At 43.0% G+C, this 25,609-nt stretch overlaps 1 protein-coding gene across 1 annotated transcript in view; it reads left to right on the top strand.

Moving 5' to 3' along the window:
- The window catches only part of ipo4 (importin 4), a 79,763-nt gene that overhangs the window by 32,373 nt on the left and 21,781 nt on the right, over positions 1 to 25,609 (top strand). The window contains exons 12-22 of the mRNA XM_063060123.1: positions 1,000 to 1,109; positions 2,510 to 2,618; positions 2,984 to 3,113; positions 4,824 to 4,937; positions 5,622 to 5,735; positions 6,810 to 6,933; positions 15,116 to 15,227; positions 17,344 to 17,450; positions 18,225 to 18,302; positions 19,265 to 19,322; positions 20,437 to 20,542. Coding sequence (XP_062916193.1) covers positions 1,000 to 1,109; positions 2,510 to 2,618; positions 2,984 to 3,113; positions 4,824 to 4,937; positions 5,622 to 5,735; positions 6,810 to 6,933; positions 15,116 to 15,227; positions 17,344 to 17,450; positions 18,225 to 18,302; positions 19,265 to 19,322; positions 20,437 to 20,542 — 1,162 coding nt within the window. The remainder of the gene's footprint in view (positions 1 to 999; positions 1,110 to 2,509; positions 2,619 to 2,983; positions 3,114 to 4,823; positions 4,938 to 5,621; positions 5,736 to 6,809; positions 6,934 to 15,115; positions 15,228 to 17,343; positions 17,451 to 18,224; positions 18,303 to 19,264; positions 19,323 to 20,436; positions 20,543 to 25,609) is intronic.

Here is a 25,609-nt window from a genome sequence, read left to right as displayed (position 1 = left end):
AAATACAGGGTTAGGATAATGGGAAGATAAGAACAGGAGATTATTCAGCCCTCTTTCTAGTCTATCACTTACCTTGCCTGGCCTAAAATCTATCTGCAGCTTTGTTTCAAAGAGCCCTTGAGTATTACAGCACAGAATCAGGCCCTTCAGCTCTACTGGTTATTGTGGACCAAGATTCCCATTTTCCCACGTTTGGCCCATATCCCTCTAAACCTTTCCTATCCATGTACATAGCTGTCCAAGTGTCTGTTAAATGTTGTTAATGCACCTTTCTCAACCACTTCCCCGGCAACTCGTTCCAAGTACTGATCGCTGTCTGGGTGAAAATGTAGCCCCTCAGGTTCCTATTAAATCTTTTCCCTCGCACCTTAAATCTGTGCTGTTGAATCCTTGATTGGGGAAAAGACTTTCATGATTTTAATACACCTCTACAAGATCACCTGTCAGTCTCCTAAGCTACAGGGAATAAGGTTATAGCCTAGCCAACCTCTTCCTGTAACTTAGTGATTTAAGTCCTAGCAACACCCTTATAATTTGTTCTGCACTCTTTCCAGTTTAATCACATTTTTCCTTTAGCTGGGTGACCAAAACTGAACACAATGGAAGATGTGGGGTTTAAATCTGACCACTCTGTCACTTCAGCAGAGAGCCGTTGGCCATTGTCTGATTGTGAGAGCTGGCCCTGATGACCTTTGAACCCACTCCACCGTAGAACTAGCGCAGAACCAAGCAGTGTTAATAGGGGCAAGTTTAGGTGGGCCAGCTGTTTAGATTTTCAGTGAGGCCAGTTGCCAGATAAATCTGGAGACAACTTCATTGACCATGCAAGTCTGTGCAGATAGATCATTACCCTCTCCTACAACAATATAGCAATTTAGGTGGGCGAATCAGAAATACTCTGAGCCAAAAAGAGTGAGAATAGAATTTGGAGAAATTCACCTGGAAAAGGTGGCAAGTCCCAGTTAAACCATTTTGCTTCCCGTCATTACCATTCCACAGACCCCAATGATGGAGCCAACGCTGAGGAGTGAGAATCCGTACGAGAGGAAGGCTGGTCTGATGAGTATGGCGGTGTTGGCAGAGGGCTGTGCAGACCACATCCGCCAGAAGTGAGTGCAGCCAGCTTTATCAGTGGTCGGGAGATCCCCGAGAGATCTATAGACACTGTGGTAAACACCTGTCAATATTCGCTGTAAGAGCATCTGTAGACTGTAGAGTGAACATACACCAGGTGTAATAGGGTGTTTAGACTGTTGTGTGAACATCCGTCTGTACCTGGTGTAACAGGACATGTAGACTGGTACGAATACCCATCAGTACCCAGTGCAAGAGCATCTATAGAATGTAGTATGAAGATTCATTCATCAGTACTTGGTATGAGGGTCTATAGACTATAGTGTGAACACCCGTCAGTGACTGATGTAGCAGAATGTGTCGACTGTAGAGAGAACTCTCGTCAGTACCCAATGTAACAAGGTGTGTAGACTGCAGTATGAACACTCGTCAGTACCCAGTGTAACAGGGAGTGCAGACTGTAGAAATTACACCTGTCAATATCCGGTATAACAGGGTGTGTAGACTGTAATGTGAACACCCATCAGTACCCGGTGTAACAGGGTATGTAGACGGCAAAGGGAACACTTGTCAGTACCTGGTGTAACAGGGTGTGTAGACAGGTGTGAACATGTGTCTGTACCCAGTATAAGAGGGTCTGTAGATTGTAAATTTAACACACATTAGTACCAATGTAACAGGGTGTTTAGACTGTAGCATGAACATACATCAGGACTCAGTATAACTGTGTAGATTGTAATATTAACACTCATTAGTACCCACTGTAAAAGCATCTGTAGACTGCAGTGTGAACAGCCGTCAGTACTCATTGTAACACAGTGTTTACATAGTAGTCTGAACACTCATCAGTATCCAGTGTAGAGAGTCTGTAGACTGTTGTGTGAACACCTGTCAATACCCAGTGTAACAGAATCTGTAGACTGTGATGTTAACACCCATTAATACTCATTATAACACAGTGTTTACATTGTAATCTGAACACTCATTTGTAGCGGTGTAACAGGGTCTGCAGACTGTTTTGTTAACAGCGATCAGTTCTCATTGTAATACATTGTAGTCTGAACACCCATCAGTATCTTGTATAAGAGGGTCTGTAGACTGTAGTGTGAATATCTGTCAGTAGCATGGTGTTACAGGGTCTGCAGACTGTAGTGTGAACACTCAGCAGCACCACAGTGTAACAGGGTCCGTAGACTCTTTTGTGAACACCTCTCAGTAGCCAATGTAACACGATCTGCGAATTGTTATGTGAACACCCATCCGTGCCTGATGTAACTGGACTGCGAACTATAGTGGTAACACCCGAGAGTGCTTGGTGTAACAGGGACTGCGAAGTGTAGTGCGAACACTGAACAGACTGTATATAAAGAAATATTTTGTCTCTTGTCTCCTTACTCGCAGTACAGCTGATGGTCTGTTTCCCTTGGCCTTTCAGACACCTACAACCCATGCTGCAATGCATATGTCAGGCCCTTGCAGACCAGAGCCAGGTGGTCCGAAACGCAGCGCTGTTTGCCTTGGGACAGTTCTCCGAGTTCCTGCAGGTATACGTTTTGGAATGAAATTCCAGGTCTCAGTCAGGCAGATGTCAACTGGTCGTTAATCTTTTCTCTCACTCCATCCTCACACGTTCCGTTCTTTTGAGTGGGTGGATGAGTGAGATTTTTCTCAGGTTGCTCTCTTGGGCTAGTGCTGTCTTGCTCTACCTCCCCATCCCTTTCCCTTTCTGCGTCCTGTCCTTATGTTGTGTCCTTGCCTCTTCTGGTGACCCAGTGAAGACTGTTCTGCGTAATCCATTGCATGCTACACATTTGTTTCACTCTGCGGCAATGTGCCCTTCTCACCGTGCACCAGAGCAAGCTTTGGAGTGATGTTATTCCTTGCCCTTCAACTTCTGTCTCCTCCATAGCCGGATATCAGTAAATACTCCGAAGACATCATGCCTCTCCTCCTCAACTACCTCAGCACCATTGACAATTCAAAGGGCGGCCACCTCACCAAGGCCTATTACGCACTGGAAAACTTCGTAGAGAATCTGGGTAAGGTGACTGTTCCTTTCCTTTTTGTTAAGAAAAGTACATTTATTGCATCTTATACATCATTACAATACTAAAACAAGCATACTGAAGACAAAAACAGCCTAAATTAAAATGTGGCCATCCTGATTTAGGGTATTTATCCACTGCAGTGCTGAACGGTCTGAACACTTCCATGCTACCTGCGGACACTGGAGGTTCTTCCCCCAGTTCCTCCAGGGTTGCCCGGGCATGGACATACCGCTGGAAACTTGCCAGGCTGTTAGCCTGGGTGGAGCCCTCCACTGCCTCCCTCCAGGACCCACTGACATTCACCTTGGCCAGCTGCAGGATCAAGTTTACGAGAACATCCTCCTCCTTCCTTGCCCCCCCCCCCCACCGGACCTGGATGACCAAATATTAAGAGGATGAGGCTAAAATGCACCAGGAGGCTGGAGCAGCCCCCAGAGTTACGCAAATAGGGGCTACAGCCTTGCACGCTCATTGCACTTGTGGTACACAGTCTCTTCCACATCCACACTTTCTTGAGGGAGGTGTGCTGGGTTCAGTTCCCCGTGCAGAGGATTGAAGGACATCCTGACACACCTGTGTACAGGAGATTGACAGTCAGCTTCTCATCATGTGAAACTGAACTTTGGCAGGTAGAGCAGTCTTCTGTGTTGTAAGGCTGGTGCTTGTACAGGAGAACTCTGATATAGCCAATGTTGGAGCCACAGATTGGGGATGGAGGTGGAAGGTTAGGTAGCTGGTGAGGCAAACCTACAACACCCACAAAATACAAAAGCCAAAATTAGAATGTGGAAGGAGCACAAGCTTGAAGGTGATAGGTAAGAGCAAGTAAGGGGGAAGGTAGGTGGCTGGGTGGGGAACGGGGATGATGTAAGAAACTGGGAGGGGGATAGATGGAAGAACTGAAGGGCTGAAGGAGGAATCTAATTGGAAAGGGCAGTGAACCATGGAAGAAAGGGATGGGGGGGCACTAGAGGAAGGTGATAGGCAGGTGAAGAGAAGGGTTGAATGGGAAATAGAAAAAGAGGGAAGTAGGGAGAGGGAAAAATTACCAGAAGTTAGAGAAATCGATGTTTGCTCCAAGTTGGAGCTACCCAGACAGAAAATGAGGTGTTGCTCCTCTAACCTGAGCATGACCTCATTGTGGCTGTAGAGGAGGATATGGACAGACACGTCAGATGGTAATGGGAAGTCCATTCTTTGTGGCAGGCAGAGCAAAGGTGCTCAATGAAGCAGTCTCCCAGTCTACATCGAGGTTCACCGATGCAGAGGAGGCTGCACTGGAAGTACTACATTGGGTTATTCACTGTGTGATGTAAGCGAAACTGCAACTTGCAGACATTGGAAAATCCTCAATAGGCCGTGCTGCAAGGTAACCTGCTACAGGCTGCACAGATTCAATTCTAGTGGTATCTTCAGCGTAGCGAAGGATGTCAGTAGTATGGTAGCACAGGAGATTGCGGATGTTGGAACCTGGGACAATAAATAAATGGCTGCAGGAGCTCAGTAGGTCAGGCAGAATCTGTGGAGATATTTCAGGGTGAGACCCTGTGTCAATCCTGAAACATTGACCATTGAGGTCTGGTGTATGGGGATTTATTGTGGGTCTCAGCCTGGGGTTGTGTGTAGGGATCTGTTGTTCAAATCTGGTGTTGTGGAACACTTGAGTGGTCACTAACTGCCTTTTTCTGACATACCATGCAGGGAAGAAGATTGAGCCATATTTGCCCACACTGATGGAGAGGATGCTGATGGCCCTGTGCTCGAGCAGCAGCAGCCGGGTGAAGGAATTGGCCATAAGTGCCATTGGTGCAATTGGTGAGTCCAGTACCTCCCACTCTCCCTCCAAAGTGCTGTGACTTCTGTTTTCCAGTGCTGCCGACTCTGAGAATCGTCTCATCAGGCACTGCTTTGCACATCACAACCATTCAGTTGAATTGTTTCAGTGCTTATCTATTTCCAGAAAGTAGAGGTTAACGGGGTGGGGGGGAGGTTTAAATCTGTATCATCCCATTTCTGAACTTGTTTTCATCCTCAAAGTCTCCTCTTTGTTAACCACCCACCCCCCGTTAACCTCTACTTTCTGGAAAAGACTCAGTTTCCCCAGATGCTCGTTTGCAAATGGAAATGGGTTTCAAGTCCCAGTTAGACATCCAAAGTAACAGTGTTCCTCCTCTGGGAATCTTGAATACAAAGTCGAAGCCTGCAGACAGATCTCACTGCTCTCCCCAACCCCATTTCCCAAACAGCTGCACCCACCACTTCATCATGCAATGAAGTTCCCCAATAATGTTCATCACGTCAACAGTTGAGCTGCTGCTTTGTACGTTCATTCCTTGTGGTGCAGAGGTAGAATAATCTTTCAACCCACCCCCTGCCCAGCACAGAAATGCTCAGGTTTTTAGACAGAACTTTACCTATGATATCCCCTGTTAACACTTGCCTATTGTTCTTCCCATTCTTCCCACCCCCTTCCCCTTGCATCACCTTTGAACACCTCAGCCAGCGCTGCCAAGGAAGCACTGCTCCCATACTTCCAGGCAGTCATTGTCCAGCTGAAAGGATATTTGATCAACACCAGCGAGGAGCTACGCCAGGTCCAAATCCAGTCACTAGGTAAGACTTGCTGCCCCTGTATCGGGAGTAGAGGGACAGGTGTGAGAATGTGACTGAACTGGGAATCTCAGAGCAGTTACAGGGAATGCTCTGCCATGCTTGTGACAATCATGCAGGTCTTCCACACCGACATGCAGACATGTCTCCACGTAGTCTCCTTTACTGCCGTGATGAGGCCAAACTCAGGTTGGATGAGTGACACCTCATATTCTGTCTGGGTAGCCTCCAAACTTATGGCATGAACATTGATTTCTTCTACTTCTAGTAATTCTTCTCCCCCCCTCCCTTTTTTTCATTTCCATTCTAGGTCTCCTCTTTCCCCTTCTCTTCTCACCTACCCATCACCTAGTTTTCCTTCCCTTTCTTCCATGGTCCATTGTTCTCCTCTGTTAGATTCCTTCTTCAGCCCTTTACCTCCCACTTATCCTTTTCTAGCTTCTTACTTCATCCTCCCTCCCTCACCCGCCTTTCTCCCTCACCTGGTCTCATCCATCATATGCCAGCTTGTATTTCTTGATTTCTTGTCCTTCCCCCGCCCCACCAACTCCTAATTCTGGCTTCTGCCTCCTTTCCAATTCTGATGAAGGGCCTCGGCCAAAATGTTGGCTGTTTATTCCTCTCTGTTGATGCTGCCTGACTTCCCAAGTTCCTTCAGCAGTTTGTGTCTGTTGCTCAAAATTTCCAACGTCTGCAGAATCTGTGTGTGACTTGCTTCCACACTGAGAACACTTCTGATGTTCTTTGTGTGTGTGTTACATGTGTCTATCGGGGACTAATCCCTCAGGACTAAAACTAAGAAAACACCATGCAACCACAACACAGGTCTGAGGGAGCACCGCACAGTGGGAAGGGCTGTACTGGGGGAGCGCCACACCATCGGGGATACACAGTTCCTGCCCATAGAATGTTTTGTGGGAGCTGAACACTTCGTAAAACTTATGCTGTCCCTACCTTACGAGTATTTTATGAGACCGCCTTCAAGAAACTTTACACCTAGTTAGTCCTTTTGCTGTTGCCTGGGAAGCAGCAGTGAGGAACAAGAGAGAGGAAACTGACAGTTGTTTATTGTTGCAGAAACCTTGGGGGTTCTTGCACGAACCATTGGGAAGGATGTCTTCTTGCCCCTTTCAGAAGAATGCTGCCAACTTGGCCTGAATCTCATTGACCATGTGGATGATCCTGATCTGCGGCGGTGCACGTAAGTTCACTCCCCATTACTCCTCAGGATCTTGTATATTGCCTTTTAGAAAGTAAAACTTCCAAGCAGCACAGTCCAGGTCATGATGAGTCATCAATCAGTAAGAGATAGCACAGAAAACCTACAGCACAATACAGGCCCTTGGGCCCACAAATCTGTGCCGAACATATCCTTACCGTAGAACTACCTAGGCTTACCCTTAGCCCTCTATTTTTCTAAGCTCCATGTACCTATCCAGGAGTCTCTTAAAAGACCCAATCATTTCCGCCTCCACCACTGCCGCTGGCACTCACCACGCACTCACCACTCTCTGCGTAAAAAAAGACTTACCCCTGACATCTCCTCTGCACCTACTTGAAGCACCTTAAAACTATGCCCTCTCATGCAAGCCATTTCAACCCTGGGAAAAAGCCTCTGACTATCAATGCCTCTCATTATCTTGTACACCTCTATCAGGTCACCCCTCATCCTCTGTCACTCCAAGGAGAAAAGGCCGAGTTCACTCAACCTATTCTCATAAGGCATGCTCCCCAATCCAGACAACATTCTTGTAAATCTCCACTGCACCCTTTCAATGGTTTCCACGTCCTTCCTGTAGTGAGGCAACCAGAATTGAGCACAATACTCCAACTGGGATCTGACCAGGGTCCTGTATAGCTGCAACATTACCTCTCAGCTCTTAAACTCAATCCCACGGTTGATGAAGGCCAATGCACCGTATGCTTTCTTAACCACAGAGTCAACCTGTGTAGCAGCTTTGAGTGTCCTATGGACTCGGACCCCAAAATCCCTCTGATCCTCTACACTGCCAAGTGTCTTGCCATTAATGCTATATTCTGCCATCATATTTGACCTACCAAAGTTAACCACCTCACACTTATCTGGGTTGAACTCCATCTGCCACTTCTCAGCCCAGTTCTGCATCTGATCAATGTCTCACTATAACCTCTGACAGCCCTCCACACTATCTTTCTTTTCTTTATTAATCTTTATATTGATTTAAAAAAACATAGATACAATCAAATACAATCAAGAGGAGAATTAGTTCAAATATGTATATCAGTAACCAAAATTAAAATGGACACTGTCAAAATCATAGATATTGTTAAACTAGTATAAAATATATAATAAAAAAAAAGAAAATAACAATTCTCTTACCAGTTAAAAGGAGAAAGGAAAAAAAAAGGGTTTTAAATAGAGACAAAAAAAAACACTACACTATAGAAAAAAAACAGAACAAACAAAACAAAAAAAAAGAGACTGGGCAGTCCATTTTGAGGATACAACCAAAAAAAGAAGAGAGAAAAACTTTCTAATCAAATCTAAGACCTCGAAAAAAAACTTGAAAGAGTAATAAATCAAATTAAATGAAAATATTGGATAAAAGGTTGCCATATTTGCTCGAATTTAAAGGATGTGTCAAATGTCCGACTTCTTATTTTCTCTAAACTTAAACAGGACATAATAGAGGAGAGCCAATAAAAGAGAGTAGGTGGATTAGAATCCTTCCACTTCAATAAAATGGCTCTCCTAGCCAGTAAGGTTAAAAAGGCATTGAGCGGAAACAGGAATATTTCATGCTTCTGATGGAATAATCCCAAAAATTGCCGTAAGCAAGTGAGGTTGTAGATCCAAATCCAAAACTCTTGATAGTGTTTTAAAAACATCTCTCCAAAGGTTACCTAGCTTTATAGAAGACCAATACATATGAGTTAAAGTGGCCAACTCAGTATTACATCTGTCACAAATAGGATTAATATTGGAGAAAAGATGCACTAGTTTATCCTTTGACATATGGGCCCAGTGCACTACCTTGAACTGTATCGAGGAATGACGGGCACAAATAGATGAGTTGTTAACCAAATGAAAAATTTTACTCCATTGATTATCTGAAAATGACTCCTGAAATTCCAATTCCCAAGCACATTTAATTTTATCGTTAGATATCATTCGTAAACTCAATAACCATTTATAGATTATAGCTATCAACCCTTTTTGAAATGGTTTAAACTGAAAGAGAACATCTATCATATTAGGTGGATAAGCAGAAGGGTAATTTGTTAACAAACCATGTAAAAAATTCCTAATTTGTAAATATCTAAAAAAGTGTACATTATATAAATCATATTTATCCACTAACTGAGAAAAAGACATTAAACAGTCCCCTAAAAACAAATCCGAAAATGTTATTATTCCTTTGGTTTTCCAAATTAAAAAGGCCTTATCCAAAATTGATGGTTTAAAAAAATAATTAAGATAAATATTACTCAAAAGAATAAAATTATTAAACTCAAAAAATCTACGAAACTGGAACCAAATTCTTTATGTATGTTTAATAACGGGATTAAATTCTTGTCTGCTAATCTTAGAAAACAAAAAGGGAAGAGGAACTCCCAGTGAAGAGGCCAAAGAGAATCCTTTCACCGAGTTTACCTCTAGATCCAACCATGAAGGACATTCATGTATATCTGAATAGTGAATCCTAAAAGTAATATTTATATCGAATATTGATCGCCCAATAGTAGATTCTAAAATTAGGCAAAGCCATACCACCATCCTTTTTTAATTTCTGCAATAAGGGTTTACTCAGTCTAGGATTTTTTATTGTTCCAAATATAAGATGAAATTATAGAATCTATTCTGTCAAAGAACTTCTTAGGAACGAAAGAGAGAACTGCCTGAAATATATATAAAAATTTCGGTAAAACTATCGTTTTAATAGCATTAATTCGACCTATTAATGATAATGTCATAGGAGACCATTTAGAGAGCATTTGTTTGGTGTAGCCAATTAATGAAAAAAAATTATACGTATATAGATCCTTAAAATTTTTAGTAATTTTAATACCAAGATAGGTAAGGTAATTTTTAGCAATAGTAAAAGGTACTTGATGATTTGGATCCGAGTAATTATTAATAGGAAGTAACTCACTTTTATGTAAATTTAATTTATAGCCAGAAAAACTACTAAATTCAGAAAGTATAGATAACACAGAAGGAATAGATTTCCTAGGATCTGAAATATAAACTAACAGGTCATCTGCATATAACGAAACCTTGTGTACTTTGTCCCCTCTCTTAATACCCTGAACAGTGTTAGAATCTCTAAGAGCAATAGCAAGGGGTTCTAAGGCCAAATTAAATAATAAAGGGCTAAGTAGGCATCCCTGTCGAGTGCTCCTATGTAATCTAAAATAGGGAGATTTTTGATTATTAGTTATAACAGCAGCCATGGGAGCATGATTGATCAGTTTGATCCAGGAAATAAATCCCAGGCCAAGATTAAATCTTTCCAAAACCTTAAATAAGTAAGACCATTCCACCCTATCAAAAGCTTTCTCTACATCAAGAGAAACAACACATTCCAATTCTTTAGATGGTGAAGAGTGAATAATATTTAATAATCTTCGAATATTAAAATGTGAATATCTATTTTTAATAAATCCAGTTTGGTCATTGGAAATAATGGTAGGTAAGATATTCTCAAAGACTATTAGCCAAAATCTTAGAGAGAATTTTAAAATCCACATTCAGCAGAGAAATTGGTCTATAAGAGGCGCATTCAGATAAATCTTTATGTTTTTTCGGAATTAAAGATATTGAAGCTTCATAGAAAGTTTTCGGGAGAGTCCCAGAGGATATAGAGTCAGTGTAAATTTGACATAAATAAGGTATAAGTATTTCAGTAAAAGTCTTATAAAATTCCACTGTATATCCATCTGATCCCGGAGCTTTAGCTGATTGAAGAGAGGATATAGCCCTTGCTATTTCTTCTTCTTTAATAGGTGCATCTCATGTATTCACATCTTGAATAGAAATTTTAGGTATGTTCACTTTTTGCAAGAAACTATTCATAGAAGTAATATTATCTGAAAATTCAGACTCATATAAAGATTAGAGTAGAAATCCATAAATGTCTTATTAATTTCATGAGGATCTACCGTTACAGGTCTGTCAGGTCTTCTTAATTTCAGGATCTGTCTTCTAGTCATACTTGCTTTTAACTGACCAGCTAATAATTTGCTTGGTTTGTCTCCACGTATATAAAATTGGCTTTTGGATTTAAAAAGTTGCTGTTCAATAGGAAAAGTCAAAAGCAAATCATGTTGTGCCTGGAGCTCCACCCTTTCCTTAAAGAGATCTTCACTAGGCGTTACTGAATAAAGTTTATCTATTTCTTTAATCCTATTAGTGATCAGCAAAAGTTCCGCCCTAGTTTTCATTCTTAAACGTACTGAATATGAAATTATCTGTCCCGTAAGAAAAGATTTCATCGTATACCAAATAACCAAATTTGACATTCCCTCAGTTGTATTCAATTCAAAAAATAGAGAAATTTGTTCTTTAATAAAATTTACAAAAGTTGAATCTTGCAACAATGAAATGTTAAATCTCGACTGAGGTCTGTAAATATTATCATTAAATTCCAAAGTTAGTTTCATAGGTGCGTGATCTGACAACGCAATCACATCATATGCACACTCAACAGCAGAGGGCACCAATCGCGTATCCAAGAAAAAATAATCAATTCTTGAATATTTATGATATACATGTGGAAAAAAAAGAATTAATACAAGTCGTAGCTTTATTAGGAAATGACAGATTGGTGGATGATCTGTCAATCAATGGGTTAAGACAACAGTTAAAGTCACCGCCCATAATCAACTTATATTCATTTAAATTCGGCAATACAGAAAATAGCTTCTTAAAAAAATCGGGGCTGTCTGTATTAGGTGCATATACACAAACTAAAGCCACCTTTTGACCACACAACAAACCAGTAACAATTAAATATCCAAATAAATCAGTAACAGTATTAAAATGAACAAAAGGGATTTTAGAATTAATAAAAATAGATACCCCTCTTATTTTATTTACTGATAAAGAATGAAATAGGGTCCCTTCCAAAATTTAAAAAAGCGACTTTCAACTTGTTTACAAATATGTGTCTCCTGCGCAAAAATAATATCTGCATGAAGTGTTTTTAATTTCTTAAAAATCTTTCTACACTTAATAGGTTGATTCATACTGTTTACATTCCAAGATATTATATTGATTTTATTGAGATCCATATTTAAAATTTAATTTAAAAATTATATGAAGTAATCTAACGCGCAGGCGCAGCCTAAATCGGAAGAAAAGTTGAAGCTTGACTCAATCAGAAAGAACAGCAAGATGATTGACAAAAAGAAACCCCTCAGGCAGGGCTGCCCAGTGGAAAAAAAACTAACCTAATAGCCCCACCCACCTCCCCCGAAACCCCAGAAATCGTCCAATAGGCAAACGACATGCTAAACTATTGACCCTTAACCCGTCTCCAGATGGCAGCTCCATTTATAAAGTAAAAAAATTACCACCACCAAAAAGACATAACAAAGAATACATAGAGAAGTAAACAAATTCCAAATATTTTCATATTATGTCTAACAGTAATTAAGACCGAGTTAATGACAGCCATCTTAAATCCATTTAAAATACACAGCCATGTATTCAAAAAAGAAAGATAAATGCTAATATATACTACAACTAATATTAAAGATTTACGAATCAAGGAAAAAATAAGTAAATATATATGTATTAAATTCAGAACTATATTAACTGTTAAAGCAAACAACAACAAATCTAAGTAAGTTAACCAAGTCTGTATCTGAACATTGATAAAACAAAAAGCGGACTTTCATCAACGGCGTTACAAACCACTCCCAGCTAAGGATCAACTTTTCAAATTGCTTGGAAAGTGGACTTAAACTCTTTTATAAATTTCCAACCATCTTCTGGAGAATCAATCCGTCTTAGACAAGCATTTGGTGGAGAAATCATCAAACGTGCCGGATAGCGCAACGACAGGCGACAATTCATTTTTTAAAAATTCCGCCATCACTTCCCGATATTTAATTCTTTCGACGTAAATCTCTGGGGCAAAATCTTCCACTATACGAATCTAAACTCCATTATAGATTAACTTACCCCTTTTCCTTGCATTCCGAAGAATAGCTTCTTTGGTTGAAAAATAATGCAAACAGAATTACAGGACGTGGTTTAATTTCGGCTGGTGATTTAATTTCGAGTGATGGTTTAAGACGTCGAATTCGGTGGACTGTGTCCAATATCGGACAAGCTTCGAGAATGTCACCAAAAAGTGAATATAACATGTTCAAAAAAAACTTGTGCCTCACTGGTTTCCATATTTTCAGGGAAACCCACTATACATAAATTCGTCCTGCGATTTATGCTTTCCAAATCAATTGTTTTCTTCTTAATCCTTGATAGTTCCGAAGTATTCTCATTAATTTTCTTTTCCATAAAAGACATCTTCAAATCCTGTTCCTTAATAGATTGATCCATTAATTCAGAATCTCTTTCAATTCTGTGAGTACTCTGCTTAAGCTCTGATATCAATCTTCCAGACTCTTCAAAGACTCCTGAATAGCAATGGTGGTTTTTTCAAACGATTCATTAGCTTTCATCAATTTATCCATTTTGGTATCCAACGTACTGATCTTCACATTCATAGCTTCCATTAAAGAGAACATTTTTTTCTGAAGTAAAAACTTCCTCTGACTTCTCTGTTTGTTGCGGCTCAGGAAGAGTTTTGTTCATACGTAATTCAGTTCTAGCCATCATATTTAAACCGTAAAATCCTTCAGCAAATATAATAAATCTTCTAACATAAAACAGATCTAGCAGTGGAAAGTAAGTTATAAAGGATGGAGCTGAGACAAGAAGACGTCTTACTCCATACGCTGCCTAATGGAAACTCCAGGCAGACTATCGACAACACCCCCAACCTTTATGTCATCAGCAAATTTACTAACCCATCCCTCCACTTCCTCATCCAGGCCATTTATAAAAATCACGAAGAGTAGGGGCCCCAGAACAGATCCCTGAGGCATACCACTGGTCACCGACCTCCATGTAGAATTGACCTGTTTACAACCACTCTTTGCCTTCTGTGGGCAAGCCAGTTCTGGATCCACAAAGCAATGTCCCCTTGGATCCCATGCCTCCTTACTTTCTCAATAAGCCTTGCATGGGGTACCTAATCAAATGCCTTGCTGAAATCCATATACACCTCATCTATTGCTCTACCTTCATCAATGTGTTTAGTCACATCCTCAAAAAATTCATTCAGGCTCGTAAGGCATGACCTGTCTTTGACAAAGTCATGCTGACTATTCCTCATCATATTATGCCTCTCCAAATATTCATAAATTCTGCCTCTCAGGATCTTCTCCAGCAACTTACCAACCACTAAAGTAAGACTCACTGGCCTATAATTTCCTGAGCTATCTCTACTCCCTTTCTTGAATAAGGGAACAACATCCACAACCCTCCAATCCTCCAGAACCTCTCCCGTCCTCATTGATGATGCAAAGATCATCGCCAGAGGCTCAGCAGTCTCCTCCCTCACTTCCCACAGTAACCTGGGGTACATCCTATCTGGTCTTGGTGAATTAACTAACTTGATGCTTTCCAAAAGTTCCAGCACATCTTCCTTATTATCTATGTGCTCAAACTTTTCAGTTCACTGCAAGTCATCCTTACATCACCAAGATCCTTTTGCGTGGAGGATACTGAAGCAAAGTATTCATTAATTACCTCTGCTATCTCCTTCGGTTCTATACACACTTTTCCACTGTCACACTTGATTGGTCCTATTCTGTCACGTCTTATCCTCTTGCTCTTCACGTACTTATAGAATGCTTTGGGGTTTTCCTTAATCCTGCCAGCCAAGGCATGGCCCCTGCTGGCTCTCCTAATTTCATTCTTAAGCTCCTTCCTGCTAGCCTTATAATCTTCTAGATCGCTATCATTACCTAGTTTTTTGAATCTTTCGTAAGCTTTTCTTTTCTTCTTGACTAGATTTACAACAGCCTTTGTACACCACGGTTCCTGTACCCTACTATCCTTTCCCTGTCTCATTGGATCATACCTATGCAGAACTCCACACAAATATCCTCTGAATATTTGCCACATTTCTTCTATATGTTTCCCTGAGAACATCTGTTTCCAGTTTATACTTCCAAGTTCTCATCTCCTCCACCCTTTCTCCCAACAAAATCCCTGGTGATCCAGAAAGCTCCTTCCCCTCCAGGGAGACTACGCCGGGCTTTTCTGGTGAGAGTGGCCCCAGGATCATTGTACCCACCACAAGGCCTTGACAGCTTGTTTCTGATTGCAGGTACAGTCTGTTTGCTGCCCTCTCGGTGGTGATGGGTCCGAGCATGGCCCCTCACTTGGAGAAGATGACGACGGTGATGTTACTCTCCATCAAATCCACTGAAGGGGTTACGGTAAGGGTCAAAGGTGGGGTGCAAAATGATGGATGTGCCCTTCTAAGTGCTTTGTTGTGGTTACAATGTGCTTTCTGCTCTGGAATTTTGTCCTAAGATAAAGATCATCTTTTTCTGTCATGTGCATTGAAACATACATAGAACATAGAATAGTACAGGCCCTTCGGCCCACATTGTTGTGCCGACCCTCAATCTCTGCCTCCCGTAAAACCCCCCACCTTAAATTCCTCCATATGCCTGTCTAGTAGTCTCTTAAATTTCACCAGTGTATCTATCTCCACCACTGACTCAGGCATTGTATCCCATGCACCAACCACTCTCTGAGTTAAAAACCTTCCTCTAATATCCCCCTTGAACTTCCCACCCTTACCTTAAAGCCATGTCCCTTTGTGTTGAGCAGAGGTGCCCTGGGGAAGAGGTGCTGGCTAACCAGTCTATTCCTCTAAATATCTTGTGTACCTCTATCATGTCTCCTCTCATCCTCCTTCTCTCCAAAGAGTAAAGCCCTAGCTCCCTTAATCTCTGATCATAATCCATACTCTGTAAACCAGGCAGCATCCTGGTAAATCTCCCCTGTACCCTTACCAATGCTTCCACATCCTTCCTATAGTGAGGTGACCAGAACTGGACACAGTACTGCAAGTGTGGCCTAACCAGAGCTTTATAGAGCTGCATCATTACCTCACGACTCTTAAACTCTATCCCTCGACTTATGAAAGCTAACACCCCATAAGCTTTCTCAACTACCCTATCTACCTGTGAGGCAACTTACAGGGATCTGTGGACATGTACCCCCAGATCCCTCTGCTCCTCCACACTACCAAGTACCCTGCCATTTACTTTGTACTCTGCCTTGGAGTTTGTCCTTCCAAAGTGAACCACCTCACACTTCTCCGGGTTGAACTCCATCTGCCACTTCTCAGCCCACTTCTGCATCCTATCAATGTCTCTCTGCAATCTTCCACAATCCTTTACACTATCTACGACACCACGAACCATTGTGCCGTCTCATACGGTGTCACATGTCATATGGTGAAATGCGTCGTTTGCATCAGCGGCGAACAGTCCAAGGATCTGCTGGGGCTACCCTCAAGTGTCTCCATGCTTCTGGTGCCAACATTTGCCCACTACCTAATAACCCTAACTCGTACATCTTTGGAATGTGAGGGGAAACATACATGGTCACAAGGAGAATATGGATTCTTTACAAACAGTGGCAGGAATTGAACCCTGATATTACAGCTAGCATTGTAAAGGATTCCATTAGCTGCTACGTTACTTGTTGCTCAGCACTGCATTGAAACATTTTATCCAATGGTACTGGTTTTCCTGTGAGATCATCTCCACTGTGGGCCTGTGATTGACACTCTAGCCAGTCTCCCACCTTCAAACATATTTCCACGGCTTTGCTGCCCACAGGTCCTGTTTAAACAGAAGAAAAGGGAGGAGCTTGAGGGCTCCACAGCCCCCAAAGACCATTCTTCAAGTGGAGGAATTTCCCCTCAGTGTGAAGATCTGACTTCTATTCTGAGACTGTAGTCTCTTGATCGCCCTCCCAAGGGAAACCTCCTGCCCACATCCATCCTGTTGCTACATCCACCCTGTGTGCCCTCTGCTCGACATTGGCTTCCCAACTGGGAGTGACCCAGTTTTAAAATCCTTCTTCCTCTGTTCAAGTGCCTCCAGCCCCCTTTCATCCATTGCCTATCCGAGCTTAAATGTCCAATTGAATCTGCATTCCACCTTCCACCTCACATCAGCCAGTAAGTGAAGAAGCTCCCCCTCAGATTCCCCTTAAATATTTTATTTTCACCTATACCTGTGACTTCTAATTCTAGTCTCACCCCACCTAAGGGGAAGAAGCTTGCAGGTATGCACCCTATATATCCCCTCATTATTTTGCAGACCTCAAAAAAAGGATTTCTCCTCTTGTACATTCTGTTTGACAGAAAGACAGCTGCCGAATTTCCACCTATAGCTGGGGACCGATTCTAAGGATATCTTCTCGTAACTATCTGTAAAGGTTCAAATCTCATGCGCTGCCCTAAATGTTCATGAATCCCTCTTTGCACTCATGTGAGGCACGTTGACTGTCAGCAGCCTTGTCCTTTTCCAGGCCCATTATGATATTAACAGCAAAACATTCCTGCTGCTGGACGACGACCTTGATGAGGACGAGCCTATCACAGAGGAGGAGGACGAAGATGATGCTGACATCACTGGGTATGTTGGGGCTACCTTTACCAGCTCTTGGTGCTCGGTCATGCCCTGCTTGTGGGAGTACAGGGGGGCGGAAGTGGAAGGGACTAACACTGGGAGTGGGGAAACTTGCTTGTTAGAGTGAAGTAGGTGAGAGTGCCATCATCAGGTCTGGGGAGATGCTCATTTAAGTCCAGCACCATGCATGCTAAGCTCAGTACAGTCCAGTTCACCCTGCTGGTTAATGATAAAGATTCTAGTGAGCAGCACTGATGGAAATTGAGGAGGCAGAAAGAAACACAAACTGAAATCATGATTCTGGGAGGAGCCACCTCCTTGGGGTAGCTCAGTTTCTGGCTCCCCAGGGAGAAGAACTCCACCCCCGCCCCTGGTTACAGATTTGCCAATATTCAGAGCTTCTGGCTCCCCCTTGTGTTTACCTCTTCTTGGGGTGAGTGGGAAGTGGACCTTTAAATGGTTACTCAGTCCGCAAGTTCTTGTTTAATTTTTCACATCACAAAAGTTGTGGTCGCAAACTACAAAAGAGATATCCATCTACTGAAGGAGGTGAACCGTGTGACAGGTTCTAGATCACAGGAGGGGCTGAACAGCCTGGGACTTTCTAGATTGGAAAAGGTCATGGCAAGAGGTTTCAAACCCTCTGAAAGCAGTCTGTATTGTTGCACTATGGGGTAAGAAAAAAAAAGCGAGTGGGATGGGAAGGTGCTTACCCCAGCCACAGTATCAATCAAAGGTTAAATGGTTGCTTCTGCATCTTCGTATTTCTCTCCCCATCAGTTTCAGCGTGGAGAACGCCTACCTTGATGAAAAGGAGGATGCCTGTGACGCCCTGGGAGAAATTGCAGTCAACACTGGGTGAGAGCTTCCAAAAGGTCCATCTCCCTCCTTCTCAAACCCACCGACATTCCCCCAGGGTCTCCACTTCCCTGTCCTCCAGTCAGGCTGCACCTGAACACTGCCCTCACACCCAAGGGTCAGAGCCGTCTCTGTTTCCTGAGGAGACTGAGGTCCTTCAACATCTGCCGGACGATGCTGAGGATGTTCTACGAGTCTGTGGTGGCCAGTGCTATCATGTTTGCTGTTGTGTGCTGGGGCAGCGGGCTGAGGGTAACAGACACCAACAGAATCAACAAACTCATTCGTAAGGCCAGTGATGTTGTGGGGATGGAACTGGACTCTCATGGTGGTGTCTGAAAAGAGGATGCTGTCTAAGTTGTATGCCATCTTGGTCAATGTCTCCCCATCCACTGCATAATGTACTGGGTGGGCACAGGAATACATTCAGCCAGAGACTCATTCCACCGAGATGCAGCACAGAGCGTCATAGGAAGTCATTCCTGCCTGTGGCCATCAGACTTTACAACTCCTCCCTTGGAGGGTCAGACACCCTGAGACAATACGCTGGTCCTGGACTTATTTCATAATTTACTGGCATAAATTACATATTACTATTTAACTATTTATGGTTCTATTACTAATTATTATTTATGGGCAACTGTAATAAAAACCAATTTCTCCCGGGATCAATAAAGTATGACTATGACTATGACAACAAGCTCAGGGGCAAGCCTGGGCAAAGCAGACCCCTACCGTGGAACACTGTGGACCCCCCTTAGGGCACACACCTGTAATATCTGTCACCACAGACAAGTTTGTCCCCTTGTCACTTCTCTCTGCCATTCTGAGCTAGAAACATTGGCCATTCTGGTCGGAATTGCAGACCTCTCAACCTATCCCCGGCACCCTCTTGCCCTTTCCCCTCTCTCCCCCTGTCTCTCTTCCCTCTCCATGTCTAAAGCAGTTTTGTTTTGCCATAGGGTTGCCTTTATGCCATACATGGAGTCGTGCTTTGAAGAAATCTTCCGAATCACTGATGTAAGTACAATGTTGTCTGAACCTTGCTCCCCAGCACCAGAAGCTACTGCTCCTACAGTGACCTCCCAGCTGTTGGGGACCTGGTCAGGGCAGCTATGATTACCTGTGCAGTGACAAGGGAGATTTTTAAGTTCATTTTAAGAACAGTGGGCTTCTTCACCACCCCAAGGAGCTGGGCTATGTAATTTAACACCACTGCACTGTTAGCTTGGCAACTACATAATGTAAGTTTGGTTTCCCAGGATACACTGTCTGTCTGTCAGTCCATTTGGTGGTGGGCGATTTGGTGGTCAGTGCAAGATCGACAGCTGATCTATCTTTGCCAGTTTGCTCATTCTGATGGCTTCCTTAGTGCAAGTTAGCTTCTCTAATTCCTGCATTTAACATAGAAACATAGAAATTTACAACACATTACAGGCCCTTCAGCCCACAATGTTGTGCCGACCATGTAACCTACTCTAGAAACTGCCTAGAATTTCCCTAGCGCATAGCCCTCTATTTTTCTAAGCTCCACGTACCTATGTTAAGAGGCTCTTAAAAGGCCCTGTTGTATCTGCTTCCACCACCGCCACCAGCAGTGCATTCTATGAACCCATCACCCTCTGTGTGAAAACCTTACCCCTGACATCCCCTCAATACCTATTTCCAAGCACCTTAAAACTATGCCCCCTCATGTTAGCCGTTTCAGCCCTGCGAAAAACCCTCTGGCTATCCACACGATCAATGCCCCTCATCATCTTATACACCTCTATCAGGTCATCTCTCATCCTCCGTTGCTCCAAGGAGAAAAGGCCAGTACACTCAACCTATTCTCATAAGGTACACCCACCGATCCAGGCAACACCCTTGTAAATCTCCTCTGCACTTTCTCTATAGTATCCACATCCTTCCTGTAGTGAGGTGACCAGAACTGAACACAGTACTCCAAGTGGGGTCTGACCAAGGTCTTATTTAATATATATAAACTAAACAAGTAAGTGCTTAACTTGTTGGAAAGCTCTTTGAGGTGTCTCAGAGTGGTGAAAAGCCTCTGGAAATGGATGTGGATTTTTGTTTTGCCTCAGCTTCAGGACTGGGTGAAAGACTAATTCCAAGACATTGATATATTTTGCAGTATCCACATGTCAACGTCAGGAAATCTGCTTACGAAGCTGTTGGCCAGTTCTGCTGCGCTCTTTACAAAGTCGCTCAGGAAAATCCAACCGACCAAAACTTGGAAGGTAACAGTTCCTCCCCCATCTGAGGGTGTTGTATGTTTGGCTGTCGTGAAGCTGTTCCTTGGAATCAGGCTGGGGTTATAAGTGCCGTTTGCAGTCAAAGCTTGCCTGCTTGGGTATTTGTTGTCTTAAGCAAGCAATCTTGTGAAATGAAAGCAGAAACAGTTGAGACAAACAGGGGTAATGTTTTAGGTTGAAACCCTCTGTTAAGGGTCTTCATTGAAGTGCTAACTTTGGTTTCCCTCTAAACAGATGTTGACTGACCTGTGTTTCTGCACTTTCTGCTTTTATTTCCAAATTACCAGTATCTGCAATTTTTGCTTTTGTTATTCTACATCCCTCTCTCTGTCATGCCTGAAACATCTGTGCACTCAAACATTGAGCTACCAAACATGTCCTTCATCCAACCAGGTTTCTGTAACAGCTACAGTTTTGTAGTTCCATGTGCTAACCCAGACTGTAAGCTCATCTGCCTTACCTGTTTTACTCCATGTGATCATTAACCCAGCCCTGCTTATTCGTACTTTCTCCTCAATCGTTCCCTCTGCTGCTCCAGTTCCCAAACCCCAAACACACCAGCTTAAACACTCCCGAGCAGCACTACACACTCAAGGCAACTGACCGTGGCCAATTAACCTATCAAGCTGATGGGTTTAATATTCAGTCTTTGTGCAGTGTAATACAGAGAAAGGCGAGGTAAGATGCTTCCTGTCTATAGAGAGTATCGTTGTAATAGTAGGCAGCCGTCGATCCCACAGGATCATGGGTTTGCGCCTCTGCTGTACTGTGTCCTCTCCAGGGTGCAAACCTGGGCAGGAAGATTTGAAGAACCGGCTGTTGCCCATGCAGCGGGTTCCCCTGTCCACATCACTGATGTAGTCCAAGGGAAGGGCAAGTGCCAATACAGCTTGGCACCAGTGTCATCGCAGAGGTTGCCAGAGTGAAGTTGTAAACAACAACAAACTGTAGGGATCCCAGCTTCAGATTTCTTCCTCGGGGTTTACTCCTGAAGCCTTTCCCATGGGTGGGTATGGCCACAAGGCAGCGGAGGCTTAAAATCAGAGATTTCCTTCTCCTAGGTGGGCTGCTGTCCAAGGCTGACGAGCCCCACCTGCCCAAATCATTGTAATGATACAGTGTTAAAGTCAATGTCAGAACAGTGAGCTGGGGATGACGGATTTCAGGTGGGTTGGAAGAGCAGTGTGTGATAGGCTGGGGTGTTCATTAATGTTAAAAATGGAAAGAGTTTCTAAAAGAAGCAAGAAATGCAAATTAAAGGTAAACCTTAATAAAACATTAGTGGTGTCACTGGGTCTCTCCCTACCACTGATAAGCTCACTGACATTTGTACCCCTTATCTGCCTCATACAAAGGAACAGTACTGGCTATTCTCCAGTCCTGTGGCTAAAGAAGGAACAGATATCTCTGACAAGGCCCCAGAAATCTCATCTCCTTCCTCCTTCAGTATTCTGGGATAGATTACATCAGGACCTTGATCAAAGTTGCTGGTGAATGCAGCAGGCCAGGCAGCATCTCTAGGAAGAGGTACAGTCGACGTTTCAGGCCGAGACCCTTCGTCAGGGCTAACTGAAGGAAGAGTTAGTAAGATCTCCCCCTCCCCCTCCCACTTTCAAATCTCTTACGTTCCTTGCGTTCACCAGCAACTTTGATGTGTGTTGCTGTTCATTGGGGAATCAACACTCTTGTTCAATAGGCCAAAGCACAGTGGGGGGTGGGGGGGGGATTTCTGAGAATGGCCTTCTGGGTCAGCTGTATGTTTCTCTCATCCTGTGTAAAACAGGTGGGAGGGCTGTAGCAACACACATCAAAGTTGCTGGTGAACGCAGCAGGCCAGGCAGCATCTCTAGGAAGAGGTACAGTCGACGTTTCAGGCCGAGACGTCGACTGTACCTCTTCCTAGAGATGCTGCCTGGCCTGCTGCGTTCACCAGCAACTTTGATGTGTGTTGCTTGAATTTCCAGCATCTGCAGAATTCCTGTTGTTTACATCAGGACCTTAATGTTTTAGGATACCCAATGCCTCCTCTTCCTTTGTAGGAGGAGGGAGCAAGCCAGAACCTCTGGCATAAATCCACACAATCACAGGGATTTGGCACAAACAGTGCCAGAGATCAGGACTGAACCTGGGTCACTGGAGTGGTGAGGCAACAGCTCAGCTATCCACCTTCATTTAGGATGGAGAGAAAGGAGAGGCTGGGAATGTTCTCCTTCAGCAGGAAGGATCTTGATGAGTAAACAAGGAGATACTGTTGTTTGTGCATTGGAGGGAGTGATGAGCATCTGAAAGACCCAGGGAGGGCATGACAAGGATTTTTGTGTGCATTGTGGTAGTACCACATGAAAGTCGGGTGGGATCTGATAGCATTGGTTACATACCAGCGTGGTGGTGTATGAATATCTGAGTATTTCAGGCTCTCACAAAGGGTGAAGTGGCAGCCTCCTATGGAAAATTAAACTTACATAATCATGCTGAGCTGAGCTAATATTTATCTCTCAGCCAACATCCTATCTGGTTGTTTGTTTAATTTGTGCTTATGGGAGCTTGTTGTGAGCAGATAGTATGCCAAGGTTCAAAGCTCATTGCAACAATTGCATTTTGGAGATATTGCACTATAATTCTTTGGAAATGTCCTGTGGACATGAAAAGTGCTATGTAAATACAAGACTGTGAAGCCAGCTGTGACTCTGGAAGGCAGAAGAACCAATGTAAAACTGGAGCATGACCCCTCCTCTAAGCCTCTAAGCAAGTTAATGGAATGCAAAATACGTAAATGAACTGTGCTTAGTACAAACATGACACTTGTAGCCACGGTAAACATTATCAACCTATTCCGAATATAAAAACAACAGGAATGTCCCCACTCTTAGTTGACTCTTGAAACACAGTTGTGTTGTCTCAGTTTGCCCCTTACCTCTGCCTATCCGATAAGCTGACCTCTACTTTCGTGTAAGGTTATTAAAGCCACCAAGCTTTATTTCTATTTCCAATCAGAATCAGGCACATTATCACTGACTTAATCAACATGAAATTCGCTGTTTTGCAGCAGCAGTACAGTGCAAAGATATAACATTGCTATAAATTACAGAAATAAATAAATAAGTGAACAGAAAAGGAATAATAAGGTTGTACCACCTTTTCAGTGAAAAGGTAGGTGCCCCGTGCAGGAAACCCACGTGCAGAGATGCAGGCCATCACTCCTGGCAGCAGTGCTGAGTGAGTAGCACTGTGTCCTTCGACTGAGCCAAAAGCAAGTTCCCATCTGCAAGTGGAATACTGAAGGACCTGCAGCCTCAGAGAGCAGTGGAAGTCCTGCTTGGTGCCTTGAGGCTAATATTCATCTCTTAAGACACAGTTAAAGCATGTTGAGTTTCTTCACGTTGCCATTTGTGGGAGCTTGCTGTGCAGTTCTGGCTACGGGGGTTCTCTACATAGAGAGCATGTGTAATGTGCAGGAGGTAGATCATTGGCTGCAACACACATTTTCATCGTCTGAGCTGTATAGAAGCAGGTTTTAACACAGCATACTGAACTTCCCTTATGGGCATCCTATTTCTATGGAGCAAGTGTTGGCCACTGGCTTCAGGGCTTTTGTCCAGGAGTGTAACCAAGTCTTCACCTAATGCAGCCATTTATGCTGGAACTGTGATGCTGGCCTGTCCCACACCTCTGTTTCCTCTCAGCAGGCTCATCCCGAATCCTCTCAGTCTAGATCTCACCTGCCACCCTTTTCCTCCCCCGATTCTTCAGTGTGTTACCTTCAAGCTCATGGATCCATTCCACATTTCCAGCATTTTCCATTGTCCCCTACTGTTCCGAGCGGTGCTTCCAACCATTCTGCACAATTGTATTAGGTAACAGCAAGAAAAACCTTTCAGCCTAACTTGCTACTGTAGGGCCTTTTTAAAGAAAACAATTTAATTAGTTCCATCATCACATTTGCCAGTTCCCCAGAGCCTTGCATAGTTTTTCTCATCTATTTAATCAATTTCCTTTTGAAAAACTTAATTCTGCTGCAATCTTCCATTTAGGCACCAAATCATAGCAACTTGCTTTGCTCCTGCTCTCTGTGTCTCTTGCCAAGAGAGACCATTTCACCCTGTTACTTTATCCAAATCCTCCAACAAGTACAGTAAAGAAACAACCTTAGCATCGCCAGCCTCCCACATATCTCTTCCTGTAAAATCTCCTCTGAGCTTTCCCCAGGACCTTGTCCTCTTTCCTAAAGCCCATGCCCACAGATGGACTGAGTTCTCAGAATGGGACCCACACAATGATTTACAATAATCTTCTGACTTTTGTACTTGAAAGCTAAGGATTTTTCCTTTTCATTTCAACTTATCTTCTCACCTTTGGAGATGTACACACCAGGATTTCCTTGATATCAGTTCCTCCTGTGCTCACCTCTGTCTCTGCTCTTGTTCCCTTTCTGTGAGCATTGGATCAGGGCAGCTTCCATTTTTTTTTAATATACAATGACTCCAATATTACAACAAAAACATACGCTGAGTGTTCCAGTTAATTGGAACATATCCAGACCAGTACATTTAGACCCAATTAAGCAGCAGCCCCAATGAGTCAAGGTTTCATGGAAATAGTTAAAAACATATAAAAAGACAAGCTAGCATTTAACTGTGAGAAATAATGTATTTAATTGAAATACAGAGCAAAGTAGAATACTGCCAATACTATAATACTATAAAAATGTGTATTAGTTCCTAATAGTTATCAACGGAGGAACTCATGCTGCCATGTTTGTTTTATTGTATGACTTAAATAAACAAAATCAGCAGAGAACAAAAAGCTAGTGAAGATTATAGACTGCCTTCAGACAATACTTTCAAGATTACTTCCTCCAAATCTTCATTTTCATTGTAACGTTCAAGATGATTGTCAGTACCTTCAAATTCTTCATAGTTCCTAACCTGGTGAAGCAGTGAAATTGTTTCATCACTTTCACTTCTGGCCGTTTCTACCATCTCCAAGCCTGAATGCTTGAAACCGCAGTGAGCAAACAGTTCTGCTGTGTTGGCCTGCTGCGTTCACCAGCAA

The sequence above is a fragment of the Mobula hypostoma genome, chromosome 10 (assembly GCF_963921235.1).
Source record: "Mobula hypostoma chromosome 10, sMobHyp1.1, whole genome shotgun sequence".
Lineage (NCBI taxonomy): Eukaryota > Metazoa > Chordata > Chondrichthyes > Myliobatiformes > Myliobatidae > Mobula > Mobula hypostoma.
This window is presented reverse-complemented; position numbering and strand designations above follow the sequence as displayed.